The 12,825-nt window shown below is 39.2% G+C and overlaps 1 protein-coding gene across 4 annotated transcripts in view; it reads right to left on the reverse strand.

Annotated features, from left to right (window-relative positions):
* Positions 1–12,825, reverse strand: part of MYO1B (myosin IB) — a 92,135-nt gene that overhangs the window by 21,718 nt on the left and 57,592 nt on the right. For all 4 annotated transcript variants that reach the window (XM_082763404.1, XM_082763405.1, XM_082763402.1 and 1 more), the window contains 7 exons: positions 7,529–7,633; positions 6,589–6,651; positions 5,625–5,825; positions 3,471–3,697; positions 3,116–3,316; positions 1,751–1,844; positions 1,121–1,270 (listed from right to left, as the gene is read on the reverse strand). In XM_082763404.1, coding sequence (XP_082619530.1) covers positions 1,121–1,270; positions 1,751–1,844; positions 3,116–3,316; positions 3,471–3,697; positions 5,625–5,825; positions 6,589–6,651; positions 7,529–7,633 — 1,041 coding nt within the window. The remainder of the gene's footprint in view (positions 1–1,120; positions 1,271–1,750; positions 1,845–3,115; positions 3,317–3,470; positions 3,698–5,624; positions 5,826–6,588; positions 6,652–7,528; positions 7,634–12,825) is intronic.

Consider the following 12,825-nt stretch of genomic DNA (forward strand, 5'->3'; position numbering starts at 1 on the left):
CTAAGAAATCAACAGTGATGTGAACTCGGTCATGTATTTGTTTTCATTTCGTTATATTAAAAGATGTGTCAACAGAGTTGTGGCAACCCCGTTTTCAATTCATTAAGATCATGAGATCATAAAGTAGATGTAGAGGCACTGTGTGATCCAGCTCTGATACTGCTGAGCATTCAATCACAGCAGTTCAGAGAGAGGAGTTCTACAGTGTAAAAGCATTTCTTCTCAGATATAAATAACCACGCTTTATCCTAATCAGCCATACTTTGCTCTCATTATCCAAGATAACTGAACCACATGCTAAAGGCCTTCAAGATGACAAATGGAAGTGCTCATCAACTGAAAATGAGTGATTGTGCGCTCTGCAACTTCCAATTTAAGAAGATGCTTTCTCTCCATTTCACACGCTATTTTATCAGGCTTTCTGGTATGTACACAAGGTTGTCTCAGGAAATGCACCTGAGACACTTGAGAATTTAAAACCTGAAAACAGTAAATCTTGAGTGTCATGTAAGCCCACATTATTCAGTAACTAAAGAAAAAAGTCATCTAACAGCACTGCTCAGCTCATAATAGAACAGAAGATCCAACCTACAAAGAGGTCTGAAACTTTGAGAACTGCATCAGTAAAAACTACTGAACTATGATTCTTAAGAGCTATAATTAAAATGAATCCTTGGGCTCCTCCCAGGCAGCATTCTTGAGCCTCAAATGCAAAGGTTCCAAATAAGGCAAAAATACAAAAAGCTTTAGGAATGACTGAATTCCACAGAACTGCACACGTAATATTACCAAACATTTTTACGCATTAACCATGTTTTGAGAGCACTGTAAGTACACAGCATTTGGTCCAGCTTAATGGAAAAGGCTCTCCCCAGCTGGGCCACAAAATCCTGCTCTCCCAGAGCTAAAGGACTCTAGGGAGCTTTTTAATTATTTAAGCAAAGGCACAAAGTAAACACTTAGCAATTTTCTTCTATGGACATTTTTTAGTGTTTAAATACTAATATAAAATTGAATTCTTTCAACCCTTCTCCATATAAATTGAGGAAGAATGTGAAAACCCATATTAAATAATAAAATTCTTCTCCCCACCACTGAGCTAGAAAGGACAGTATCTTACTGCGTATCGCCTGTACCAGGCAGCAATCACAATCTGGCTTTTTTTCATTAACAAGAAGCGTGTGCGACACTTCCAACCTCTGTAAATCTTCTCGATGAGAGTAGCCAGGTCCTCCAGTCGCTGCTTTCTCAAATCTTCTAGTTTGAAGAGCTGTGTGTATTTTTTTTAAGGTTTTTGTTTGATGTTGGAAGAAAAACAGCAGGGAAGAAAAGAAAAAAAAAACCCTAAGTATAGTTATAAGAGAAATCTCTCCTTCATTCAAGTCCCCATCCCCTCAGACACCTTTTGGTTTATTTACCTCGAGAGCAATGGACAGATACATCAACAAGGTTTATGGAAGATATACTGCCACAAGTCAGTGCATGAAAGTTACATTAAACTCAGGCTCACAGTTATTGTAGCGTTGTATTGATTTTTCCTCAGTCTTCATAAATGTTCAATGTTCATTCATACCAATTTTAATGGGTCTAACATTAAACAGCATTTTTTAATGGTATATTCCCTACCACTATCTCAAAGCCTGGTATCTAGAAAAAGCTGTAATAACAAGCTAGCAAATTATGCAGTTCATAGCAGGCTATCCTCATGAAAGATGGCTCGATTTTGCAGGGAAAGACATTTTTCACTTACCGTTCTTGGGTTGCGGATGAATATCTTTGATCTACCAAATGAAAATTCTTCTTCAGGGATTTCCAATTCGTTAAACAATACCTCTACACCAGCCCTAATAACAAGTAAATGAGCTTAGCAAACATGACCTCCAGCTCTCAAACTTCTCGGTTTACATATTCATAGATTAATTTATGGAAAGTATACGAAAGCGCATTTTCAATTCTTAAATAGTGCTTGACATAAGCAGATTGAAAACCTAACTCATTTACTCACTGTTTGTTTAGCTGAAGGCAAGAATAATCACTGTAAAGATTCAGAATAATTTGATGAAAAAGGAGCAATTTTCATTTAACAGCATCAGCACTGGCCTATTTTTTCCTCTTACTTCTATGATTTTATTTGGGAAAAAAAAAAAAAAGAAAAAAGAAAGGGCTCTCACACTATCATAAAAATGTAAAACAAACACTGACAAGCTAATGTTCCACACTACCAACAGCTCTTCATAAATGCCAACAAAAAGAAGGGACAAATCTTTGTAAGAACTTTAACACAGTATAATACTGTAATTAAAACTGTATTATTATCAATACAGTGCTCCTAGCGCTATCCTGATAACTTAAAAATTTGAATTGTAGCTAAAGATAGTCATCTGCTATGAAAGAAATCATAAATCTGATTTAAATCATGTTATTGATGGCCACATGCAAAAAGAATTAAAAGAAGTACATTTGCCTACCCAGGAAGTTATTTGTCAAGGCATATGTGAATATTATGCAATTTAAAATTATATAGTCCATCCAATTGATTTGCAAGAGGTATTATCTCATTGTTTAGCAATCATTATGTAAAATTATTCTTGAAAGGACGGGAAAATTGCATGACTGCCTTCATAGAAATGGATGTTCCAATACTTTGAAAGTTGGTTATTAAAGATAAGTGTCCTTCTGATCATTCCAGTCATTTTCATTCCACTCCCATCTCTCTCTGAGACCCAAATCAGTAAAAGCTGTCATATACTTAAAAAAACGAGGTGATGTCCTTGCTCACATGCAAAAATCTTTTCCATCAGTAGATTAGTTCATCACTAAAACCAACTCCTTTGCCACGGAACTGTATTTTTTAGACAATTGAAAAGAGTAGGTTTTGTAGAACCAACCCTTTTCCCAATGAAAAAACTCATCCAAAGTCCAGAACAATGGTAAGAGAATGAAATGCAAGTAAAACACTTGAGCTACATTGGCCTACTTGTCAAATTATCTTTAAATTACCTTATTTAAATTTTCATTAAATAAGAAAAAAAAGGAAAAAAAAAAATCAGAATGTATGGAAGATAATCATGTTAGTCATTGAAACGGGAGAGGTGAGAATAAGAGGGTTTCCTACCTGGCTGGCCCTCTCCAGTGGGGCCAAGTCTGCTTGCAGAGCATTTTGTACCTTTCCAGGCACGGCTCATATGCCTGCCTGAATGCATAACCTGCCCTCCTGACCCGGACGTTCTCCAGAAGACCGAGGTAGCGGATCTGGTGGCACACCAGGGCATCATTGAAAATGTGGGCAGCCTTCTTGTCATTGGGTTTGATGCACCTGCAAAGGGAAACGAACAAGGACGCTTGGTTGCAGCACTGCAAGTCAACAGCTATTATCGTAAATTAAAACCTTAGATTTCTCTTGACCTGTCCTCGGATATCAAGATATTATTTCACTTAGCCTAATATAAATTTACCATGGAGTAATTTACCTAATGTAGTTTGGATTTTTTGTCTGAAGATTCTTCATCAAGGTAGCTACTGACGCCTTGAACTGTGACCCTGCCGTCGGTGGTCTCTTTAGATTGATCTTGGCGGGGTTACCTTCGGGGAACAACGCTTTGATAAGAGAGTGACTGGCCTTCCACATGGCCTGGGAGAGGTCACGGTACAGAAGATCATTATTTTTGTCAACAAATCCTTCCACCTGGTACATAACCTGAACAATACAGAAAAGTCTCATCAGAGCATGTTTTGGACTACATAACACAGGTTAGTTCTAGGCTGCACCAAGACATTGATTTCCTTTTCCTCCTCAGCATTCAAAACAAATGAAAGATGGTCTTCCATAATAACTGATATACCACTGCTTGCAAATACCCCCCAAAGATCTTTTTTTTTTGGTTGATAAAACATTTTCTCCCTCTGTTTTAAATCACAAGAGTAAAAATGTCCTTCTTCAAAGTGCTAAGGTTTACTTTGTTTGCCTAACTAAACAAGATATGAAACATTACCTGTGACACTGTTGAGAGCTCAGTAGCAAGTTGTTATCCATGCAGTCCTTAGGGGACTGTTACTTACAAGGACTCTTACCAGGAAAACAGTCCAATGACAACATCCATAATCGCAGCTGGAGACCCAGGAGGCATCCAGAGGCACGTCATGTAGATCTCAGAGCACTGCTGGCTTTTTTAATTTAGTTTGATTAATGATGACAAGTTACCAGGCTGATAATACGGACTCTTCAGTTTCATGATTTCACAGATAGTTCTGTGTAGATGTGTACTGTGTATGCAAAAATACCAAACTAATACTGACGTGGCCATATTCCACACAGCAGTAAGTGACTATGAACTTCAGTGATGTTTTTCTTTAGTGTACACCTTTCTGGTTTCTGATAGGTGTGACAAATGCCACGAGTGACAATACTGTTGACATGTGCTTGCTTAGATTTCACAACAGAAGAGTCAAACCTTTGTTGTCCAGTGACCAGATCAAAATGTTCTCAGATGAGGATGGAAAAACAATCCCAAAATAGTTGGAATTTACTGACCGCTCTGTTGTGCAAGTGAATGTCAGTAACAACTGAAGACCCTCACTGGCTGCAAAGCCACAGTCTGCTTGCTTTTTTTTTTGCAAAGCATCAGGGTATTTACAATTTACCTTGAATTATGACAACCAAAAAATATCTAAGCGTTAATCCTTGACAGGCAATTACAAGATCTCCTTAGCAAATACGCAATGTGTAACAGCTGCCTCAGAGGCTGGAAGTATTGTGTTTCCAGCGCTACTTTGAAAGGACAGGTTATCAAGTTACACAAAAATTTAAGATTGAGAAAACATTAAAATCTAGTAAAGAATTAAACACAACTAGGCAAATTAAATGCTTTCCAAATACTCTTTACTCTGTGAAAATAATAGTTCCGCAGACTGAAACACATGGTGTAGTTTCAACCCCAACTTTGCTTCAAGAACATAAGTAATCTGTCTCCATTTTTACAATGGTTTTGCTTTTCATTAAGTTATGCTGAACTATACATCGAAACCTATCAGTCTTGTATTTATTCATAGTGCTCATGTTGTAAAAAGCAAAATACATTTGCAAGCCCTCTGTGTAATTTTCTCTTCCATGTTTCAACACACAGACTTTCAAAACAAGCTCAGTTCCTTCAAACATACAAAAATTCCACTTTCTTATCACCCTAACTATTTCTCATCACCATAACCAAGGACTTCACCTAGTTCAATGACAAAGAACGTGCTTCCCAAAATATCTTGCCTTCAGCTGCGTGTGAGTTTTTGTCTTTCTAAGCAGTATTTTTGTTTTCAGAGATCCAGCAGCACAAACATTCTACCACTGAAGCACCTGGGACACCAAGCCCCTGTGCTGAAGGGTTTGTGCCTTTGGTTTTGGCTACAGCAGCACGATCTCTGAAAATCTTCCAGCCAAAAATCACTATCTTAGGTTTAAGTGTGAAAAGACTAAGGCAGGTTTGGATTTTCACATCGACCACTTACTCGGGCAGTCCTCCACCATTACTGTAACATCATTTGATGGATGAGGAGCCTCCCCGTTGCCCCAAACCCACACTCCACACAGAAGCACCACTCTCCAAACACCGCATGCTCCCAGCATCAGTAGGTACCTTGCCAGCATAATGCTGAATCCTGAAGCAGCTGTGAGGCAACGAGGTGTCATTGAGGAACCGGGAGCACTTGCTCATCCTGCTCTCAAAATGCTGGTGAGTGGCACAGACTTGGTTCAGCTTTTCTAAGAAGGTGTCATCGGTAACAGTCCCCGGTCTCAGGCACTCCTCGTCTAGCATGGCCAGGATTCCAGTTTGGTTCTGCAGTTTCAAGACAGGAGTTTTAGTGTCTGCTTTCATCATGTGTACATACGCATACAAGGGAGACTGCTCTTTTCTGTGGGACTTCCACAACCCAAAAAAATGTCCCCCAAAGGATCTCAAGGTATGGCCAGTTCTCCTTTACTCATCCCCAATCCCAACAGATTTTTATATCTCCATTTTTAAAAGGCTTTTCAGAGACTGGAATCTTCTAACTTCCTTTTACTTGGGAATTTCACGTCATTTACTTAGACCACAGAAACGCCAACTTAAATGAAAGTAGCCAGTTTATGAGTAAAACCAGCAGACATTTTATATTAATTGTTAAAAACCTTTATTTTCTGATTGTTAAGGAATTTGCCTTGCTAAGTCCATAGGAACTGCTCTTATTAGATACAAGTATTTGTTGTAGTTAAAGCACTCAGTAACGAATCACTGAATTTTCTGGTTTCCATAGAGAAAAAAAAACACATTATTTATAATATCACATGTGATATCTTTTAATGAAAACACCACTAAATGTAAACATTTCAGTTTCCTTTTTTCTTGCGTAGGCGCTGCTGACCATTTCTAATGCAGAAAAACATAATATTATGAAAAAACTGTTAATAAAACAAATGCTTGCCATTCAAAAATAGATGATTAATACGAACAGGGGGTTGGTTCTATAAAAGCGAAGTATACGGAGGATGTGTAGAGATTTTATAGTTAAATTCAATACATGCATTATCAATTATTCATGGTGATTGTTAATATAACTTACGTTTTCTATTAGGTCACAAATTATAGCGTTGTTGAAATACTCAATATGAGTCCACTCAATTCCCTACAGGAAAAAAAAAAAAAAAAGTTTGAACAGGAAAACAACTGATGGAGCTTTTCCCCCCAGGCAATTTAAATTATATTCCGGTTAACTATTTTTGCATTTAGTTCTATATGCTTACCAACATCTTATTTATTAAAAAAAAAAAAAACACCATGGAATCATCTCCTGCTAACATTATCTGCGCAAAACGACTGCCCTTGAGCAGCTGCCAAACCCACTCTCCATTCCTTTCCCCCATCAGTGTCAGCTTCCCATGCACTCCTCTGGAGCTGGGCCAGCTGCCTCCTGCCCAGCCCGGGTCAGCACAGCTCTCTGCACGCTCACACTGATTAGAAGGGAAAAAGCCCATTTCAGTGCAAGCATCTGAGATCAAAATTTCTAAGCTCTAAGGGTCCTTTTTTTTTTTTTTTTTGGTTTTGTTTTGTTTCCTTTTTTTTTAATGGGTGGAAGAAAAAAGGCTAAATTTAGATGACATCTGAAAAATCCAGTCTGTCATTCAGATATTCTGATTTTTTTCAACTATCAGCAATAACGTTTCCAGGATGAGATGCTAATGCATATGGAGGTACAAGCAGGGTAAAGGATTGGAAAAAAAAATCATTCAGAATTTGCATTCTGAAGTGACATCGTAGACTGGAAAACAGTTTATGTTTTCCAGAGTGTTCAAAATACCACTCGAGAAGCAAATTGCAGTAATTACGTTTCATGAGTTTCCCCATTATACACAAAAAAAAAGAAAAAAAAAGGCATGTCAAAGCTTCATATTATATCCTCGGGATTATACAGCAGGAACTTGACTCAATTTTCAAAAATGTTTGCACAGCAGAATGGTTTCACCCAATGTGAGCATGGACAGCACATGCCAGTATCTACATACCTCTCGGATGTACTCCTCCTGCTCTTCTTTGAGGGTAAGTTCAATGAAGATCTGCTGCAGCTTCTCATTACAGTAGTTGATAATGAATTGCTCAAAGCTGTTGTCCTGTCAGATAAAACATTTGCATTTGGCTGTTGTGGAAACACACTGGAGCTGAGCTGGAGTAGGTTACTGCAGCAGTTGCAAGCCCGTGAGCTGCTTTATTAACTACTCCTCCTAGTTTTGTGATGTGATGGTTTGAGCCATATTTTATGGAGAGTGAGATTAGTTTGGGAAATTTAGCCCTAACCCTTCCCTGAGGCTTCCTCCACTGCAGAGAGCAGAAACTGTTGGTTTATATTCGTGATGCCTCTGTACCAACAACTTGGGACGAGTCATACGGACACCTGCGGTGTCAGGGAATGCACAGCTCAGAGAATTAGGAGAGGAGCCCCCAGGGACCCCTCTCGCACACCGGTGCAGCTGAGGCTCTACTCCTGACATCGCCAGGGCCGGGACTGCAGGATAAAAGCAGCGCTTCCTCTTCATCTCCAGGATGTTAAATGAGTGCAGTTTGGAGGCCAGACGCCCATTCTGAGGGCCACTTTCAAAGAAAAAGGGAACATCAGCAGCTTCTTTTTTTTTTTTTTCCTAACCAGTGCTTTTAAGAGCCATTAATACTGTAAGAATTGTATACATATGTCTGCAGCAATAACTGCAATCAGGAGTAATTTGGGATATCTACCGCTGGTCTTCTCGTCTGGGCTCTGTGGTTCCTCCACCCACCCCAACTTCTTTTTTTTTTTCTCTATTCTATTCCTCAAGAGCACATTGCTAAATAGGGAAGGCTGCATATTTGCATAATAAACCACTTTACCTTCTTCCACTAAGAAATAAGTGTGCTCTACAATACCTGTGAATCTCAAGTTATGATAATAGATTTTTTATTTTTTTTTATTATTACTATAGGCAACTGCAATCATTTAAATGCTTAAATTAAGGATCTGGTCACTATGATTAAGAACACACAAGCAGATTAGAAAATATTGAGGCAGCACAGATTACTTTGATCAATTTAGTTTTAGGGAGAGCAAAATCACAGCTGATCAGCAAACTTTCTCAGCCGCATCAAATTCTGCCCCTCACACCAATTGCAATTATCAATCAGAGACTGCAAAACTCGCACAGCTCTAGATGAGAAAGTTAAAATTTGGCATGCATCAAAACCGGCACTGCAAACAAGTCATACTTACTGCATTCTGTTGCAAAAAGAAATTACATAAACTGCAGTCAGTATTTATACCACTTCCACAGAAACACAGAACAAAAACATCGATTAGCATTTATTTGGTGTACCAAGAAGAACAGTCTTCTTTATCATGTTTATATTCCACTGAAAATGTCAACTAGTGCACAGATGATATATATTGCACATGTGGAGATGAGTGTGTGTTTAGGTACGGCCCGAAGATGACTGAACAAGCTGAGGGATTGAATCACATCGCAGTGTAGCACAGAACAGCACTCCTGTACAGTCGCACCTCTAAATCAGCACATATCTTTCGTCTCTAAAAGCCACACGTATAACCTTTGGGAGATAAATCTCAGTAAAGTGAAGGAGGGGGAGGTAGGAGAGAGCACGTGAGGAATGAGTAAAAGCTGATTTGACACATGCAGATAAAGCCTTCACTTCAGATATATTTAGTGGGAAGTGAAAGGATCCCAACTGACATCACCTTGGCAAGAGGTAGGGTCAAACACGCTTCCCATCCTCCTGCCAGGTACACGCCACCAACGCAGCAAGGCTGCTCCTCCAAAAGCCCATGTTATTCGGGCTGCAAGGACGGCAGGGCTCATATCTTCCACATTACACACAGCCCTCAAAAGGGGAGAGAAAACCAACTGCAAATCCAGATCTAAAGGGTCATTAACAGTACATTAAAGTAACTGCTAGATGCCTTCCTGATTTGCTACGTACCTGTGATATTTACGTTTTGACAAAGAAAATAAAAGCAAAATCCACAGCGCTCTTTGGAAATCACTTATTTTAACCGAGAAAATTGTACTTGACATTGCCAAGCCATTGAAAATTGCCATTCCGGGAAAGAGGCATTGAAGTTCAGCAGTGATTTTGGCATTTATGTGCAATACAGAGCAAAAAGCTAGCAGTTGATTACAGCACAAAGTGAGGGAATATGTTTGGGATTAATGAAATTCTCAAAACACTTAACTCTGAACAAATCAGTAGGCATTCAGTACGTCAAATGTTCTTCGGAAAGAGGCATTTCCTTTCACAGGTTGTAAGAAACACTATGTGAAAAACTGATTGCAGTGCTTGTTTCTGGGTAAAACTGAATAAAGTAACAAAGATCCTGCGAATTTATTCACTCTTACTGGAAAGCTGTAACTTTTAATTATGCCAGGGCTTCACAAACCAGAGACCCATGCACACAATATTTTAATGATGTCTCCTTGAAATTAATGCGACAGAGATAGGATGGGATCTAAAGGATGTCTGGCATTAGTTTTTTAGAAGACAATGGGGAGTGATTAGTGCCACTGACAGCACACCACAAACCCATGCAGGAGAAATGGGCTGGGAGGACCCAGCAGCCGGAGACCGTGTGTGCTCCTTGTGCTGAGCGTCCTCACTAAGTGACAGAAGGGGCTTTGCTAAGCACAGAAACAGCACAGACACCAAAATTGGAAGCGTTAGTAAATTTAAATATTCTTAGAAAAATTTAGGAAAGAAAAAAAATTAGGCTAGCACTTCTCAAACACCAAAGAGCGCCTGTTTCTCTTCCAGGCCATAAATCTGCTACTTGAATGTTGTAAGCATCACTTCAATCAGTGCATCTTTATAGCAGCATTTCAACTATCCCTTTGAAGCCACTACGGAATACAAAATATAACCTTTGGGGAAGAAAAAAAAAAAAAAAAAGCTCAGTCTCTCAAATTAAATTAAAGGTGCTGGGAAACAGAATGTCACCTGAAGTAGACTTGAAGTCACATTAAATTTATAGATCCAGATCAAGCAACCACCCTTAGCTTATCCTATCCATCTATTATTGGGTGCAACAATAAATTTAGACAATTAGAAAAATGCACTGACAAAAATCAAAGCCTGCTTCACCATGCTTTTCACTTCACAAATTATGGTGTCTTGGACATACAGTTTTATTCTTTATCAGCCTTCAGACTACTGGGCATCAGGTTGACTGCTTGGCAAGTAGCAAGTTTTTGATCTCCAAAAAAAAAAATCTGCTCCATGCAGAAATATAATGCTTATATAAGCAAGCAGATCATAATGTTGTACTCACTGAGGTGTACAAGTCACCCATGGAAAGACAGAAGTTCAAGTTTGGAACCACTGATATTACATGAATTACAGACAGGTGGCTTTAAAGCCTACAGAAAATATTTTTTGTTCCTTAATATTTTACCTCATTTCTTCTTTGGAAGATTCCAGTCATGCAAATCATGGAAGTATATGAAAAAACACGTATGGATGTTCCTGACCTTATGCATTGTTGTACCAGCAAAACATCAATAACAAATTAAAAATAAAAAAATATTTTTTGTCAATAATAATAGGGCTAAATGTCTCTTACTAGCCTCAGGCATAAATGTCTCAATATGCTGGTGCTAAGAGTCACCTCTTGCATTAGATTTAAGTGTTCCATTTTCTTGTGTCCTTTCCACTTCAGTGTCTTCCACAAACAAAGCGTATTCAGTTCACCCAAACCTACAGCCTCAGCTATGTCATCAGTATCACACATATTCATGATGTTTCTCAGGATTTCCTCTTCCTTCTTAATCTTTCACCCTACCAGTTCTTGCTGAGAGCCAATTCAAAAATCTATGCACTGCTGAGTCTATGCCCACACTGACAAAGAGGTGTCCAGCACGCACCTCTTCGAATGTCTTATCTGAACACATACAACAGAAAAATACACGAGAAGCATTTAAATGAAAAGCACCATTTAAAACAAAACTCAGATATCTCAAGTTATGAGATGGAATCAACAGACCTAATGCCATTACAAAGAACTTTTTGATCAATACTGGGGAGAAAAACACATACAGAGACTGACATTTTTGGTCTAACACATGAAGCCACAGAAACTAACTTTCAGCGAACGTAGCCACTGGCATCAAAGTCCCTGACCTCCTTCTACCCTGGGCAGGTGAGCCCAAGGGGTTCTGTCAGGCCTCTACACAACTGCTGAGGCCCCCTATAAAAAAGCCAGATGGCACAGGTAATGATGAAAATAGACCAACAAGCTTGCTTTGCTGAGTGGTGGAATGAATGGTGAACTGAGCCAGCAAGTTTCATTTACACCCTACTGTGATGTCTGGGGATAGCGATCTTTATGTATGACCACAGAAGGATGTACAACAGTACATATAAAGAAAATGAAAAAAGGAAAAAACCACCACGCTTTTTTTTTATCTTAGAAAGCAATAGGATACATGGGACCCACTGGACTTTTTTTTTTTTTTTTTTCCCCGTAAACTTTCACAAAGTTCATGAAGATCTGTTATGAATATTTATCCCTTACTGAGGAGTTACTGTGACTGCCTGGATAGTTCTGAAACAACAGGACTCACAAAGCAGCAAGAACCTGCTACATCACCTTACCCATTCCTCTGCTAAGCCATGACAGCTGCTCTAGGACCAAGAGTTATTTCCACAGCCTCTAGGAGAGCATTTGTGTGCATTTGCTCCAGCATTTCTATTTCCTCTGCTGAAAGCAGACAGCCAATGGGATTTACTTCATAAACTTGCCTTTTGCAAAATAAGCCTCTCTAAATACTTAAATTATAATGTGATTAATCAAATGGTGATTAACTTCCTGAGATGAACCTCTGCTTCTGAATGCTAGCACATAAGGGGAAACAATTGCTGCAGATCCATTCAGAAGTCTCCCTAGCACCTAGGAATCCAACCAAGGGTCACTCCGCAGAGCTGCCTGCTCTCACAACACTTGCCAGCAGACGTGGTTGATCAATTCCAGATTAAAAACTCAGTTCTCCTCTTGCACACTAGCCGGGGCTTTATCCTATGCGATCAGATTGAGCAGAGGGCTGGGTACGTGCATCTTGGCACCACTGCTTGCCAGCATACAATGAGCTGCTTGGCATCAGAAGAGGGTCGAACAATTTCTAAAAGGAAATCTGCTGCAAGGTATAGTGACTAGAACAAATTACATTAAGGACAACAGATAACCACAGCTGAGTTAGAGCTGAAGTCGAGACATGGAGAAAGGGGCCCCAGAGCCTAAAAAGATGAAGATAACAGAAGAACCTGATAAGCC

This window comes from Aythya marila (genome assembly GCF_965140915.1).
Source record: "Aythya marila genome assembly, chromosome: 6".
Taxonomy (NCBI): Eukaryota; Metazoa; Chordata; class Aves; order Anseriformes; family Anatidae; genus Aythya; species Aythya marila.